The sequence below is a fragment of the Crinia signifera genome, chromosome 2 (assembly GCF_055691185.1).
Source record: "Crinia signifera chromosome 2, ASM5569118v1, whole genome shotgun sequence".
NCBI lineage: Eukaryota > Metazoa > Chordata > Amphibia > Anura > Myobatrachidae > Crinia > Crinia signifera.
In genome coordinates this window covers 74390285-74403112 of record NC_139218.1, presented here as the reverse complement: position 1 = coordinate 74403112, position 12828 = coordinate 74390285, and the positions used below count along the sequence as shown (strand labels likewise).

General features: G+C 45.3%; 1 protein-coding gene across 3 annotated transcripts in view; it reads left to right on the top strand.

The window, feature by feature from the left end:
• The window catches only part of EMC6 (ER membrane protein complex subunit 6), a 39231-nt gene extending 27295 nt beyond the window's left edge, over positions 1–11936 (top strand). Inside the window, exons 1-2 of one of the 3 annotated variants that reach the window (XM_083172406.1) lie at positions 4610–4798; positions 7828–11936. In XM_083172406.1, the coding sequence (XP_083028532.1) occupies positions 7857–8189 (333 nt within the window). In that variant the 5' untranslated portion in view covers positions 4610–4798; positions 7828–7856 and the 3' untranslated portion in view covers positions 8190–11936. Of the gene's footprint in view, positions 1–4609; positions 4799–5421; positions 5670–7827 lie in introns of those variants that run through there. The other 2 variants (XM_083172408.1, XM_083172407.1) reach the window with 2 other exon arrangements.
• Positions 11937–12828: the final 892 nt, after the last annotated feature.

The window sequence follows — 12828 nt, the reverse complement described above, 5'->3', positions numbered from 1 at the left end:
TGCCAGTCGACCTAGTGGGGTCGACCTAATGACTGTAGACCTAAGTTCATTCTGACAGATGTACCGATTCCGTGCAGAGAGAGTCAAATTTGTGTGGGGTATGTTCAAACTGAAATCTAAATTGCAGTGTAAAAATAATGCAGCCAGTATTTACCCTGCACCGAAACAAAATAACTCACACAAATCTAACTCTCTGCACATGTTACATCTGCCCCACCTGCAGTGCACATGGTTTTGCCCATTTACCAAACAAATTTGTTCTGCGATCAGATCTGGGTACTCATGTATTAGCAGGGCGCCCATTACGTAGTTTGCTTAGTGATGTATTGAGAATACCAATACACCACTAGGCTGGCTACGTAACTTACGCAAATGATGTAACTTACTAAAACTGCGTAATTTAAGTAACTGGAGCTGTGCTAATACATAATGGATCATATCCCCACTATCCACATCATACCCTCATTATTCACGTGGGCGTGGAGTTAATTTTATAAAGTGTGGCGAGCGCAGCGAGCCACCTAGCCCGAAGCGTGGCGAGCGTAGCAAGCCCCGCGAGGGGACGTGGATATGGGGGTATGACGTGGATAGTTGGGATATGATTGTGTTGTCTGTGTTTGTGTAGTGCATTAATACTTACGCAATGTACGCAATTAGCGTAGTGCTGCTGGGGGAGCTGGGAAAACATGTGATGCTCCCCCAAGTGGCAGTACGCTGAATGACGTACATTGCTGCCGCATCTCCCCACCACCGGCTCTATCCCCCCTCCGCCTGCCGCTCAAGTGCTGCCCGCCACACTGACCCCGCTGCCCAGCCGAAGTAGCCTGCCCGAAGTAGGGCAGAAAGGAAGTGTACACTGCCGCCGTCCACCGCCCCATATTAGCCAGGCGCCCGGCTAGGCTACACTGACAACGTAGCCTAAGCTACGTTGTCAGCGTAGCGTAGCTGGGCGCCCGGCTAATACATAAGTACCCAGATCTGAATAAAGGCCAGTCTATGACATGGCAGGTGGGAGCTGATTGGCTGGTGGTTTATCACTCTCCATTTTATCATTTTTCAGGCTCAGTACATCTGGCTAATGACTGGAATGTCCTTCCATGCACACAAAGACTCTCCTCTAGCCTCCAAACTTTCAAGTGTTCACTGAAAACTCACCTCTTCAGGCAAGCTTATCATATTCAGGAACACCCACACAACCTCCAGTAGCTTTCATATCTAATTGCATCCCATAAGGACTGTCTTGTAATTTGATGGGACTACCATGCTATGGAATTCTATCCTTATGTATCCCTCCTATTATCCCTATAGATTGTAAGCTTGCGAGCATGGCCCTCCTACCTCTATGTCGGTTTGTATCTACCCAGTTTGTTTAATCACTGTTGTTTCCAGTTGTAAAGCGCAACGGAATATGCTGCGCTACATAAGACACTATAAATAAACAAAAAATATACTGATGGCAAGGCACTTTTAGTTTCACAACCCTTGGAGTTACATACCTCCCAACATGACCCTCTCCTGGAGGGACAACTTGCTCTGCTCCTGCACTTCCCCTCTTAATGTGTGATTGCCATCACCTGTATTGAAACACCTTTCTTATCAATTTACCTGTTCAACACAGATGAAGGTAATCACACACCCTCCAACTGTACCAGATTTTGCCGGTACAGTACCGTTTTTTAACAGTCTGTACCGGCAAAATCATTTTGTACCGAATGTACCGGTTTTTTTCAAGTTTCCTCTGCTTTGTGCGGTGCCCGGCTCTCCCCTCCCGTTCCCAAGTGTTCTGTGCGTTTATTTCAAGTGTCACTGTCTTCTGCTCTCTGCGGTGCCCGGCTCTCCCCTCCCATTCCCAAGTGTCCCTTGCGGCGCCTGCGGGCATTGCATGACATCATGACGTCACTGCCACACCAGCGCCGTACCCTGCGCACAGTCTGTGCACTCAGGGGACGGAGAGACAACTGTACTGCCCTGCCTCACTGTCGGCGCGAAAGACATGTGAGGCAGAGGCAGACTGGCAGGTGCGCGGTGGCCGCCAGCCGGGGCACACATGAGGGCTGATCTGAGGAGTCTGTCCCTGGTGACCCAGAGCTCAGCCCAGCTGCCTAACATGTTCAAGCTGCAGTGCACCAATGCCTCCTGAGAGAGATCCATCCTCTCCGTGAGTCACTGTCACAAAATCTCATTCCAGTGAGCGTGATGGGGGTATAGCCTGGACATTGTGACTGTGTCTGACTGGTGGATTAGTTTTATAAGTGGGCTGCTGGCATATTAAAATAGTATATATATATATATATATATTTTTTAAAATAAGTATAAATATATCCTGATTTAATATGCCAGCAGCCCACCAAGCCACCATGTGACTGTCTCACATGGTGGCTTATAGGGCTGTTGGCAGGGCCGAAACTAGGGTTTCTGGTGCCCGGGGCAAGACATTCATTTAGTGCCCCCCCCCCCCCAAATTAGAGCGTTCACCTACTACCGTGGTACTCCTGCGAGGCTACATCCCCCATTTTTTCCGCTATGAGGGCATGGTCAGCTCTCTAAGAGCTGTAGCCACATGGGGTGCGGCCATGGAAAATGGAGGTGTGATACACATATGCCCACAATAGTGCAGTGCCAGATACACATGACCCCAAAAGTGCAGTCCGTGATGCCCAATATACCTATGCCGCATACTGTGATGCCCATTATAAATATGATCCGCACCGTGATGCTCCATTATACATATGCCCCACACCTGGATGCTCATTATACATATGCCACACACATGATGTCCATTATACATATGCCTCACAACATGATGCTCCATTATACATATGCCCCACAACGTGATGCTCCATTATACATATGCCGCACACCGTGATGTCCATTATACATATGCCGCACACCGTGATGCCCATTATACATATGCCGCACACTGTGATGCCCATTATACATATGCCGCACACTGTGATGCCCATTATACATGACACACACCGTGATGCTCCATTATACATATGCCACACACCGTGATGCCCATTATACATATGACGCACACTGTGATGCCCATTATACATGACACACACCGTGATGCTCCATTAAACTTATGTCACACACATGATGCCCATTATACATATGCCCCACAGCGTGATGCTCCATTAAACATATATGTCACACACATGATGCCCATTATACATATGCCACACACCTTGATGCTCCTTATTAATGAGCATCAAGGTGTGGGGCATATTTATAATGGGCATCATGTGTGTGGCATATGACATGTTTAATGACTCATTAAACTTTAATGAGTCATTAAACATTTGCCACAGTGCACACATGATATCCATTATACATCAGTAGGTATGCAGGCTGGAGTCAGACACAGTTTAAAAATGAAACATCGATTACCAGATGCAGGGAGATGATTGGGAGGAGCAGCGGCGTTGACGGCATGTCATGAGGCATGAGGGAAGGAGGAGGAATAAAGCGCGATTTCTAGCGCTGGGGATGGGAAGGCAAGTGCTGCTGTGTGCTGTTCCCTCTTTTGGCGGCAGGAGGTCAGATAGTGACTTCCTGCCTCTCCGCCGCCGGGAAGCGCGTCATCGCTTGGCGGCATGAGGTCACTATTTGACCTCCTGCCGCCAAGCGAGGAACTGCTACACAGCGGCAGCCCGGCAGGAGGTAAACTTTACCGTAAAGTAAGCGCCGAGCCACTGAGCACCCGGCGAGCTACCCGTCGCTCGCAAGCGACGGGTTAGCTAACAGAACAGTTACAATACGGCGACCCAGCAGCGGGACTCGGGCTACATCAGTCCCCGAAACCCCGCTGGCTGTCTCCCGGACCTGACAGCGCCCCCCCTCCAGCGCCCGATGCACGTGACCCCCCCCAGCCCCCCCCTAGTTATGCCCCTGCTGTTGGCATATGAAAGCAGCATATTAATATACTTATTTTTTTTTTAAGTATATTAAATATAATATACTGATTTAATATGCCAGCAGCCCACTACTAAGCCACCATGTCACATGAGCTGCAGACGTTTGTCTGCAGCTCATGTGACATGGTGGCTTAGTAGTGGGCTGCTGGCATATTAAATCAGTATATTTAATATATTATTTAAAAAATAAGTATATTAAATATATTGATTTAATATGCCAGCAGCTCATCAGCTTCATCAGGTGCTCAGCCAGGGGGCAGGGTCACTGCCATATGCCCCCAGGGCCACTATGTTACTTCACACTGTCTCGGGCCACAAGAATAATGTGGGGAAAAAACTGTCCATTACACATTCGGAAAGGGGACGTGACCACGCCCACTTTGCCCGTGGCCACGCCCCCTTCCTAAATGTGTACCGATTTCCGCCCCTCAAATGTTGGAGGGTATGTATGTAATCATACAGTAAGAGGAAAGTCCAGGAGCAGAGCATTGTGTCCCTCCTGGAGAGGGTCATGTTGGGAGGTATGGAGCTACTAGTGTACAGATTGGTTAGCAGTATCCAATACTGTGTACATATGTAGCCATACTACGTACTAAATACCCCACATATGTCACCATTATAATAAGGTAACAAAATGAATAGAAGAATACGGAGTAGCCTAGACAACGCCCGGTCGTAAAATGCCGTAAACTCTGTCGTAAACTGCCAGTAGCCAAGATGGCCACCGACACGCTCTACAAAGGGTAACGGAAGGGCTGACAATTTACTTCCTGTGATTTCTGAAGATGGTGGAGCGCTTGCTGTGAGTGAGGCTGGTGTGGTGGTAGGGACGTGAGGAGGCCGCCGGTAAGGGAGACAGCGAGGAATTCTTCACGGAGGTGAGACGCTGCGGGGGAGAGAAACCTCGGCTTTGCTGAGGGGTTGTAGGCGGCAGCATGCAGCGTCTGTCACATGGCTCGTACTCGGGTCACTCTGCAGTCTGACAGACTCTGCTCCTTGCGCTCACATATCCTGCCGGGCATCGTCACCGACCACGGGGGAGGGGGCACAATGAATGCATGTGTGTGTAACTCGGTTCATCTCTCCGATCCCTGTGTGTTCCTCTGTCTACTCTACACGTTCCGTACTAGGGGGTTCGTTCCTTCGTGGATAATACGTGTTCCTTGAACACCGCCTGTCTTTATCGGCTGTCATCAAGAGTGTCTATCCCATTGTGCAATACTGTGTCTATGAAGTATAGGCAATACAGAAATATATATCTTTGCTTTATAGAACCAGTTTGTAGAATTAGTGATTGCCACATAATTAGCAATTTTATGATCCTGGAAGGTCTGCCTGTTCTTACATGCATCTGCAGTGGGAACCTTGGCCAAGCAGTTGGATGGTAAATTCTAAATTGTAGTGGGCTAAAGGACTTTCCACACCCAGGGGAAGGACTAAGGCTGGGGGGATTGCTCCTTAACTATCCACGCCACCACTGGTTGCCTTTATTAACCAGGTGGTCAGGGAAGCGCGGTGAGCCGCCGTTCCCGAAGCGTCGCGAGCTACCGTGCCCGAGGCGAGCCGCCGTTTGGGACCCTTCTTCCGACCTTGCTCCTCCTCTCTCCTCCCCTGTGACGTCAGGAGGTCCTTTAGCCCACTTCAGTTTAGACCTAACCGCAGTTGGATACACCTCATGCAGAGTTCCGCCTTGAAGGGTATTTTTGTAGTTGGGAATTGAGCAAAGTGTATGGTGGCGCAGCTGGCAGGGTGAGATGAGCTGGCATATGCTGTTTCCTTTTACTAGGCTTCTCAGTGCTGGCATATTCCTTTTTGTATTTTAACCAAGCAAATAGCCAATATATCATGAGCCCATCGGTAGATGTACACCCACCCAATATGTCTGAATGTTGTTGTTCATACATACTGAACATTTTGGCTAAAGCCCTGTACACACCAGGTGATACGAGTGGGATCACTCATTTTGGTACTTCTGAGCAATATAGTTCATTACATTGCCCAGTGTGTATGCTCAACCCAACGACTGATGTTCTTTCGTGCAAGTCATCAATGCCCCCCCTCGTCACCTGCTGACAAAGGCAAGTGTATGCACCTCGCTGCTGCCGACTCACATGCACACACCATATGGTGGTGGTAGGGCAGGTAGTGGGGATTACAAAAACTCTGGTGATCATGTACCTTCTGTAAGTATGTGGTCCCAAGTTATGACACACGCACATTTCTATCTATAACACGTGTTTTGCACCCACCATCCACAAAATTGCAAGTTTGCAGAATGTGTAAGCCTACCTAGGCAAATGTAGCTGTTGGTGTTTCTGTGAATAATTAATATGATGGAAATTCACTTCCTTTTGCAAACGTTCCTTTCCCTATTCACAATAGCAAGAAACAGGTGTGCGCTATATTTCTCTTCCTTTCCTCTCCCTTTGTTCTAATAAATCGAAATCTAACAGCGTTAACTGCCTTCAATTGTAAGCAGAAATAGACTTGGCAGGCAAGTTTATTTCTACTTCGATCTAGATCGAAGGCAGTGCAATGCTGCTCTATGCAACACCCCTCCCCCTGTGCCCGTCCCCCTCTCTGATGCCAGCACCAATGGGTTCCCAGCAGCCGACTTTGTGACACTGCCGACCTACTGACTTTATTTAGACACTGTAGATCTATAAACCGGATATACCAATTCCTATAGAGCAACTTCACCCCTGCTGCCTCACTGGGGTCGCAGGTTGCTAAACACAATTAGCTGGGGGTCAAACAGGCGTATACTTAAGTATTGTTCTTTTCCCTGTTCAGCAGATAGTCCAACTGCTGCATGTGACATTGTGATGTCAGCTTAGTCAGCACCCACATGCGTGATGCCTTCATCAGTTGGTGAAGGCATAATTGCATGAAACGAAATGCATCTGGGCATAGTGCAGGCTGAAGTAGGACATCAGCTGGTGGAAGAAAGTACCAACTGGACAGACTGAGACTTTGTTGAGGCATCCACAGAGCAATGGCTGGCAAATTGCTTGATATGTTACTAAATGTACAGATATTGTGTGCTTTGATTATAACCACTATTAACAGTCCATTATGCTTGCCATCCTTTCTTAATTATAATACACTAACAGAAGATCTTTTATACAGAATCGTGCAAATTACTATTGTGTTTGGAAAGTTGAGCTAAAACTAGATAGAACAATAGTTATGGTACAGCCTAAAGCCACAAATTCCACATTTTGGAGGACTACTACTAATGTATGAAGTAGATGTAACTTGTGCCATTAACAGACTATGGTATATATTCTATTGATGTCGGATCCATTCCGAAATTCTTTTGCCAGAATGGATCTAGCATCCATTATTCAATACAGCAGTCAAATTTGGCTGCTGATTGATGCCTGCCCAGCCGGTGTGGGGGGCAGAGTGAGCTGCTCTCGCCCGTTGGCGGTGAGTGCGGGGGGGGTGGCGGACAGCTCTTGGTGGATTAGCGGCCATTCAGTCGATCCACCTGTCTTTCGTTAGATCTAAACATTTTGACCTACTGAAAAAAAAACAGATAGCATTGAATAGATCGTAACCCCTTCCAATTTATTCATGTTGATTACTGCTGTCTTTTTAGGTCAAGACAGCAGTTTGGACAGGCATTTGAATATACCCCAAAGCATCACGGAACACACTAATCCTGAATTTTACTTATTCTTTCATCTTGACTCTTTCTGTACTGCTCATATTTTATTTTATTCTTGCTCTGTACATTTATTGAAAGCTTTTAGATGATGGCTTCTAACCTGCATTTTTCCATACTAGTGGTCCTAGGAAGGTTCGTCTTGGACAGTTGAACAGAATTGGTTCTCCATGAAGGATTTAATAGAACAGATGGTTAATAACAAGGTATACTAATCTACCTCTTTCTGTTCTACAGCTGTAGAAGATACCCATAGAATTCCAGCAATGGCTGCCATAGCCCTGAAGAGAGAAGGTCCGCATTTTATAAGTGAAGCTGCAGTACGAGGGAATGCGGCGGTCCTGGACTATTGCAGGACATCGGTCTCTGCCCTCTCTGGAGCCACAGCTGGTATCCTTGGCTTAACCGGCCTGTATGGATTCATCTTTTACTTCCTCGCTTCTTTCCTCCTCTCCTTGCTCTTAGTGTTAAAGTCTGGACGGAGGTGGAATAAATATTTTAAATCAAGGAGGCCTCTTTTTACTGGGGGGCTAATCGGTGGCCTCTTTACCTATGTCCTGTTCTGGACTTTCCTATATGGCATGGTGCATGTGTACTGAACTCTGCTCTGTGGATCTGCCTTCAGTCATCCTTTTTAATGGAATTCAAAGACTCCTGCCCAACCGTTTGTTTCCCTAGTCAGATTTAGTTTTTAACTTAATGAAATGATGGCTTGATTTCGGTTAGTAACTTATATTTCTGTATGCTTTCTTTAATTAAAACGATTACAGACTTCTGAAATGACTTGTATTTTGTCAAGCAACTCAGATTATCGTAGTTGCTGAAAATAGTATGGAACTATGGTAGAAACGTATTAATAAAATATGCAGTAAGTACAGTGTGTTAATATATGTATTCTACTGTACAAGTTGTCTAACCTCCAGTGTGGAGCGCTGCATTTCTTAGTAAACCTTTTTGCTGCTACATATTTGTCTTACCTTCAGTATATCCTGTGTCGGCTGTATGTGTATAATTACTAAAAATAAAGCTCTGCTAACCGGAAAATAGCGCTACTGTAGGTTAACTTTGATATTGCTATGCAAAAACAGTAATTTAGTACATGGTACGTAGGCTCACATCAAAACTTGCTCTCACAATAAAGGGGCGTCTTTGGTGTGGGGTTTTTCTCTGGCAGGACAAACCTTCCAGGGCAAGGTTGTCCTGCCCCAGGAAAGCCCACTACCTTCTGCAGGTATAAGCAGTGGCACCAGATGCCACTCGGGAAAGGGGGGTGTGTGGATTGTGCAGCGGTGGGGAGTTTGCTTGGCTGTTTGGGCACTGGTGTGTTGAGCGTATACCGGTGATGGGGAGTGCCTAGCGGCTGCGGTGGGATAGGCGAGTGGGGGGGGAGGGTGGGTGGACATTATGTAGGTGCGTACCAGTGCTGGAGGCACCACTGGCATGCACCTACATACTGGATCGTGGTATGCCCAGACATACTGCCGAAGCAGTCAAATGAGTATGGGTCATTGAGTGAATGGTAGGGCATGAAATACCGCCTGACGGCGCAAGAAAAAGTGAAGTACTTTTGACTGTCAACCTATTTCATGTGTCTGCTTTCAGTGGCCGACCCAATGCATGTCAACCTAATGAACATATATCCTTTTAAATCAGGGGTGGGGAACCTTTTGAGGTCCGAGGGCCATTTGCATTGAGGCATAATGCCTCGGGGGCCATTTAAAAAAACAAAAAAAACCTTCCAAATCATCCCACGCTCCGGCGGCTGCCGCAGGTTACGAGTCGCCGGTCTGTTGAGTCCGGCGGCTGTGCAGGGAGTCTCATACAGGGGAAATCTTTTGAGAGGTCGGTAGCTCTCGCGATATTTCGCCTGTACTTAAGTCGCTGTTCAGCCGTCGGGTGGGTGGGCGGGCGGGCCACAAAGACCGGCTCCGGGGGCCATATACCGGGAGGGTCCCCATCGCTGCTTTAAATTGAGGGAAAACAAACTATTTTTATAAGCATTTTATTTCATTCTTTAAAGTGTATGTTTGGGTTTGCAAAAAATTACATTGCTAGACTAAAACTAGTACAATATAGTTCATTATGTTGGATGCCTAAAGGTTGCCATACACCTACAGATTGATTGTCAGATCCGGCTGGTTAAAATAAACACTTGTTAATACCTGAATTACATTTTTTGGCAGTTTTCCAGCATTTGATCAACTGTCATTTGCTTGCATCCATTACCAGGTTTTTGTTCCAACCAGCCAGATCTGACCATTAAATCTGTAGGTGTATGGCCAGCTAAAAGTTCATAGAAACTAGCTTTCCTGTAAATAATTGAGGTTGAAGAGGAGTAAATGAGAGGGGTCTGTCCCTTTTTATGAAAAAAAATCTGGTCAATAAACTCTTAAATAAAAAATGGAAAACCAGATTTGAGTTGTTTGATTTCAGGGAAAAAAAGTAAATTAAGCCTTTTATGTAAATCCTGATGTTGAATACATTTATGCTGCTTTCAGACCGCAAAACTGGCTTTGACCCTGTATTTGAAAACCTTTCCAAAAACGGGTCTACCAGGTAAAACCCCTTTCACACCGAATCTCTTAAACGGTATATTACTGTTTAAATGCGTGGGGTATTTTTTTTTTTTTTTTTTTTTTTTTTTTTTTTTACACTGGCAGACCAGTTTCTGGAAACTTTCCAAATACAGGGTCAAAGCCAGTCTTCAGCGGCTTTTGTAAAGTGGTCCTGCACCTTTCAGACCGTACAGATTACAGTTTTAAAACGGTTAAAAATCTGCAAAATAACTGTTTTTAAGTGTGGTCTGAAAGGGGCATTGTGTGCTACATAATAGATGTAGCTTCCTGGTGTGGCCATGACTTTGTAGTCCAACACCTAAAGTTGATAATTACACGAAGTGCAGTGAATATAGGTATTATGAGAATTTTTAGACTCCAGGCAAATATTACTTCAATTTTTGCCTCATTCCAGTGTAAACCATGGATATTCAATGTGTGGCCCTTAAGCTTCTGTGGAACTACACATCCCAGCATACCCTACCTTTTTAACATGGAATGATGAAAAAATTGTGGCAGAGCATTGTGGGATATGTAATTCTCAAAAGCTGGAGGGCCAAATGTTAAGCCACTGCTTAAATACTGTACAGGAACAGGTGAAAATCTTTAGCATTGAAATGCAAAATATATAAAAATAGGTACTGTTAAGAGCCAAATGCCTCATAGTGTTTATATAGGGGTGTGTGTTTTTTTTTATTTTTTATTTTATTTGGGCTTAATCCGTGTCTATGAAAGCGATGGGTTAAAGGGCAATTTTAAAATTGTATATGCCATACAATGCGATGCGATTCAAAATTGTATAAGCACCCTAATGGGTGCTTACAATGTTAAATGCACCCCCATGCCACCACCACACACACACCCCCCCCCCCCCAACTATAAATGTGAACCCGAAGCGTGGCGAGCGCAGCGGTACGTGTCCGACCTTTTCATACCCCCACTATCCACGTCGGCGTGGAGTTGAGAATAGAAAGTGTGGCGAGCCACCGAGCCCGAAGCGTGGCGAGCGCACGCGGATACCTGTGAAGCCCGCGAAGGGGCGCGGACACGCTTGTGGCTCGGTGTGCTCGCCACACTTTCTATTCTCAACTCCACGCCGACGTGGATAGTGGGGGTATGAAAAGGTCGGAGGACGTGTACCGCCGCCCCTCACGGGCTCCCTGCGCTCGCCACGCTTCGGGTTCACGTTTATAGTAGGGGTGCATTTAACATTGTAAACACCCATTTGGGTGCTTATACAATGTTTAATCGCATAGGGGGCAAAAATCGTGTCGCATCGCATGCCATCGGGTGCATGGCATGCGATTAAAACATCACGCGATGAACATCGGGGGCGCCGCTATAATACACAAGTACCGGTTAAAGATACATATTCTAGCTTGGTGTTTCTCAACTCCAGTGCTATGGGAACATTATTAGTACATGTTTTTCATGTGCCCTTGCTGATGCACAAGTGTAGTCATTAGTGTCTACTCTAGATTCACAGGTGGTGCTAATTTTGTTATCGCTGATTCTGTGAGGAGATGTGAAAAACATGCACTGTCTGGGTTCCCCAAGGACTGGATTTGGGAGATGCTGCCCTAGCTCTTCCCATAACACCTGAGATGTAACAATGTAAATGCTGACATTTACCTCATGGCTGATGCTGTAATGCGGTACATAGAGGGCTGCAAACTTTCAAGGATGTTCTATTTAATTGCAAAACTCCACACTGTTCACATGGGAAGTCATACAGGCTGTGAATTAATGTAAATTGCAGAAATACTGTTTAATAAACGTAAATAAAATTCATGTTAATGCAGTTTTCATTCTTTTTGGCAGTAGAGTAAACATTGCATGCTGACATCTTATATAGCTTTTTGTGGGAAGTTCTTAAATAAGCGATTGCTATTCAGATTATGCATTTAAGTGGGTTGTTTACTTTAAATGTGAATAAACAAAATTCAGATCATTTTACTTTTTCCCCCTTCAATAGTTACTGTATATATTAGTGCTTTACAGAGAATACTGTATTTTGAATATGTCCATACCCAGTACAGCTTGCAGCCTACATTCTTACCACACTGATAGTAAATGCAACATTAGCAGTTTGCCTCAAGTATGGATTTAGTACTATAGGAAAGTGTCCAAGGAGTTAACCTAGGGTGCAGCCTCTATTATTTAGAATATAAGTGTTATGATCTTACAGATGTATTCCCCTAAAGACTAGTTAGTCCTGATACACCTCACCTCAGGGTGCAGCTGCAATCCACAAACCTCGGACAGCTACATGCTGGACTTTAAAACTACAAGTACTTAATTGAAATAGGAAACCTTATTGAAAGCCATGTCATTGTGGGTACCATAGGGTGCTCAATATTTAAATATTTTCACGTGAAAATGCCTTTCAAGTCTAGTAAGGGTCTGATTTGCCGACTTTAGAGCAATTTGTGGGATGCTATTATTGCTGTCTCTTGATGAGTAATGCATGATGTGGAATTAGACAAGTTACTGAAAAATAGCAAAGATAAAAGAAAATGCATAAAATAAATGTTGGTGGTTACATTTTCTCCTAAACTGGTGGACGCAGTCACCTTGTCTTGTATGGGTGACTTATTCTTGCAATTCCTAAGAAAGATTGGTCATTGTTTCAACGTTTCCACTGTTAAACATTCTCAAACATAACAGTTGGGTTTGTATAAAG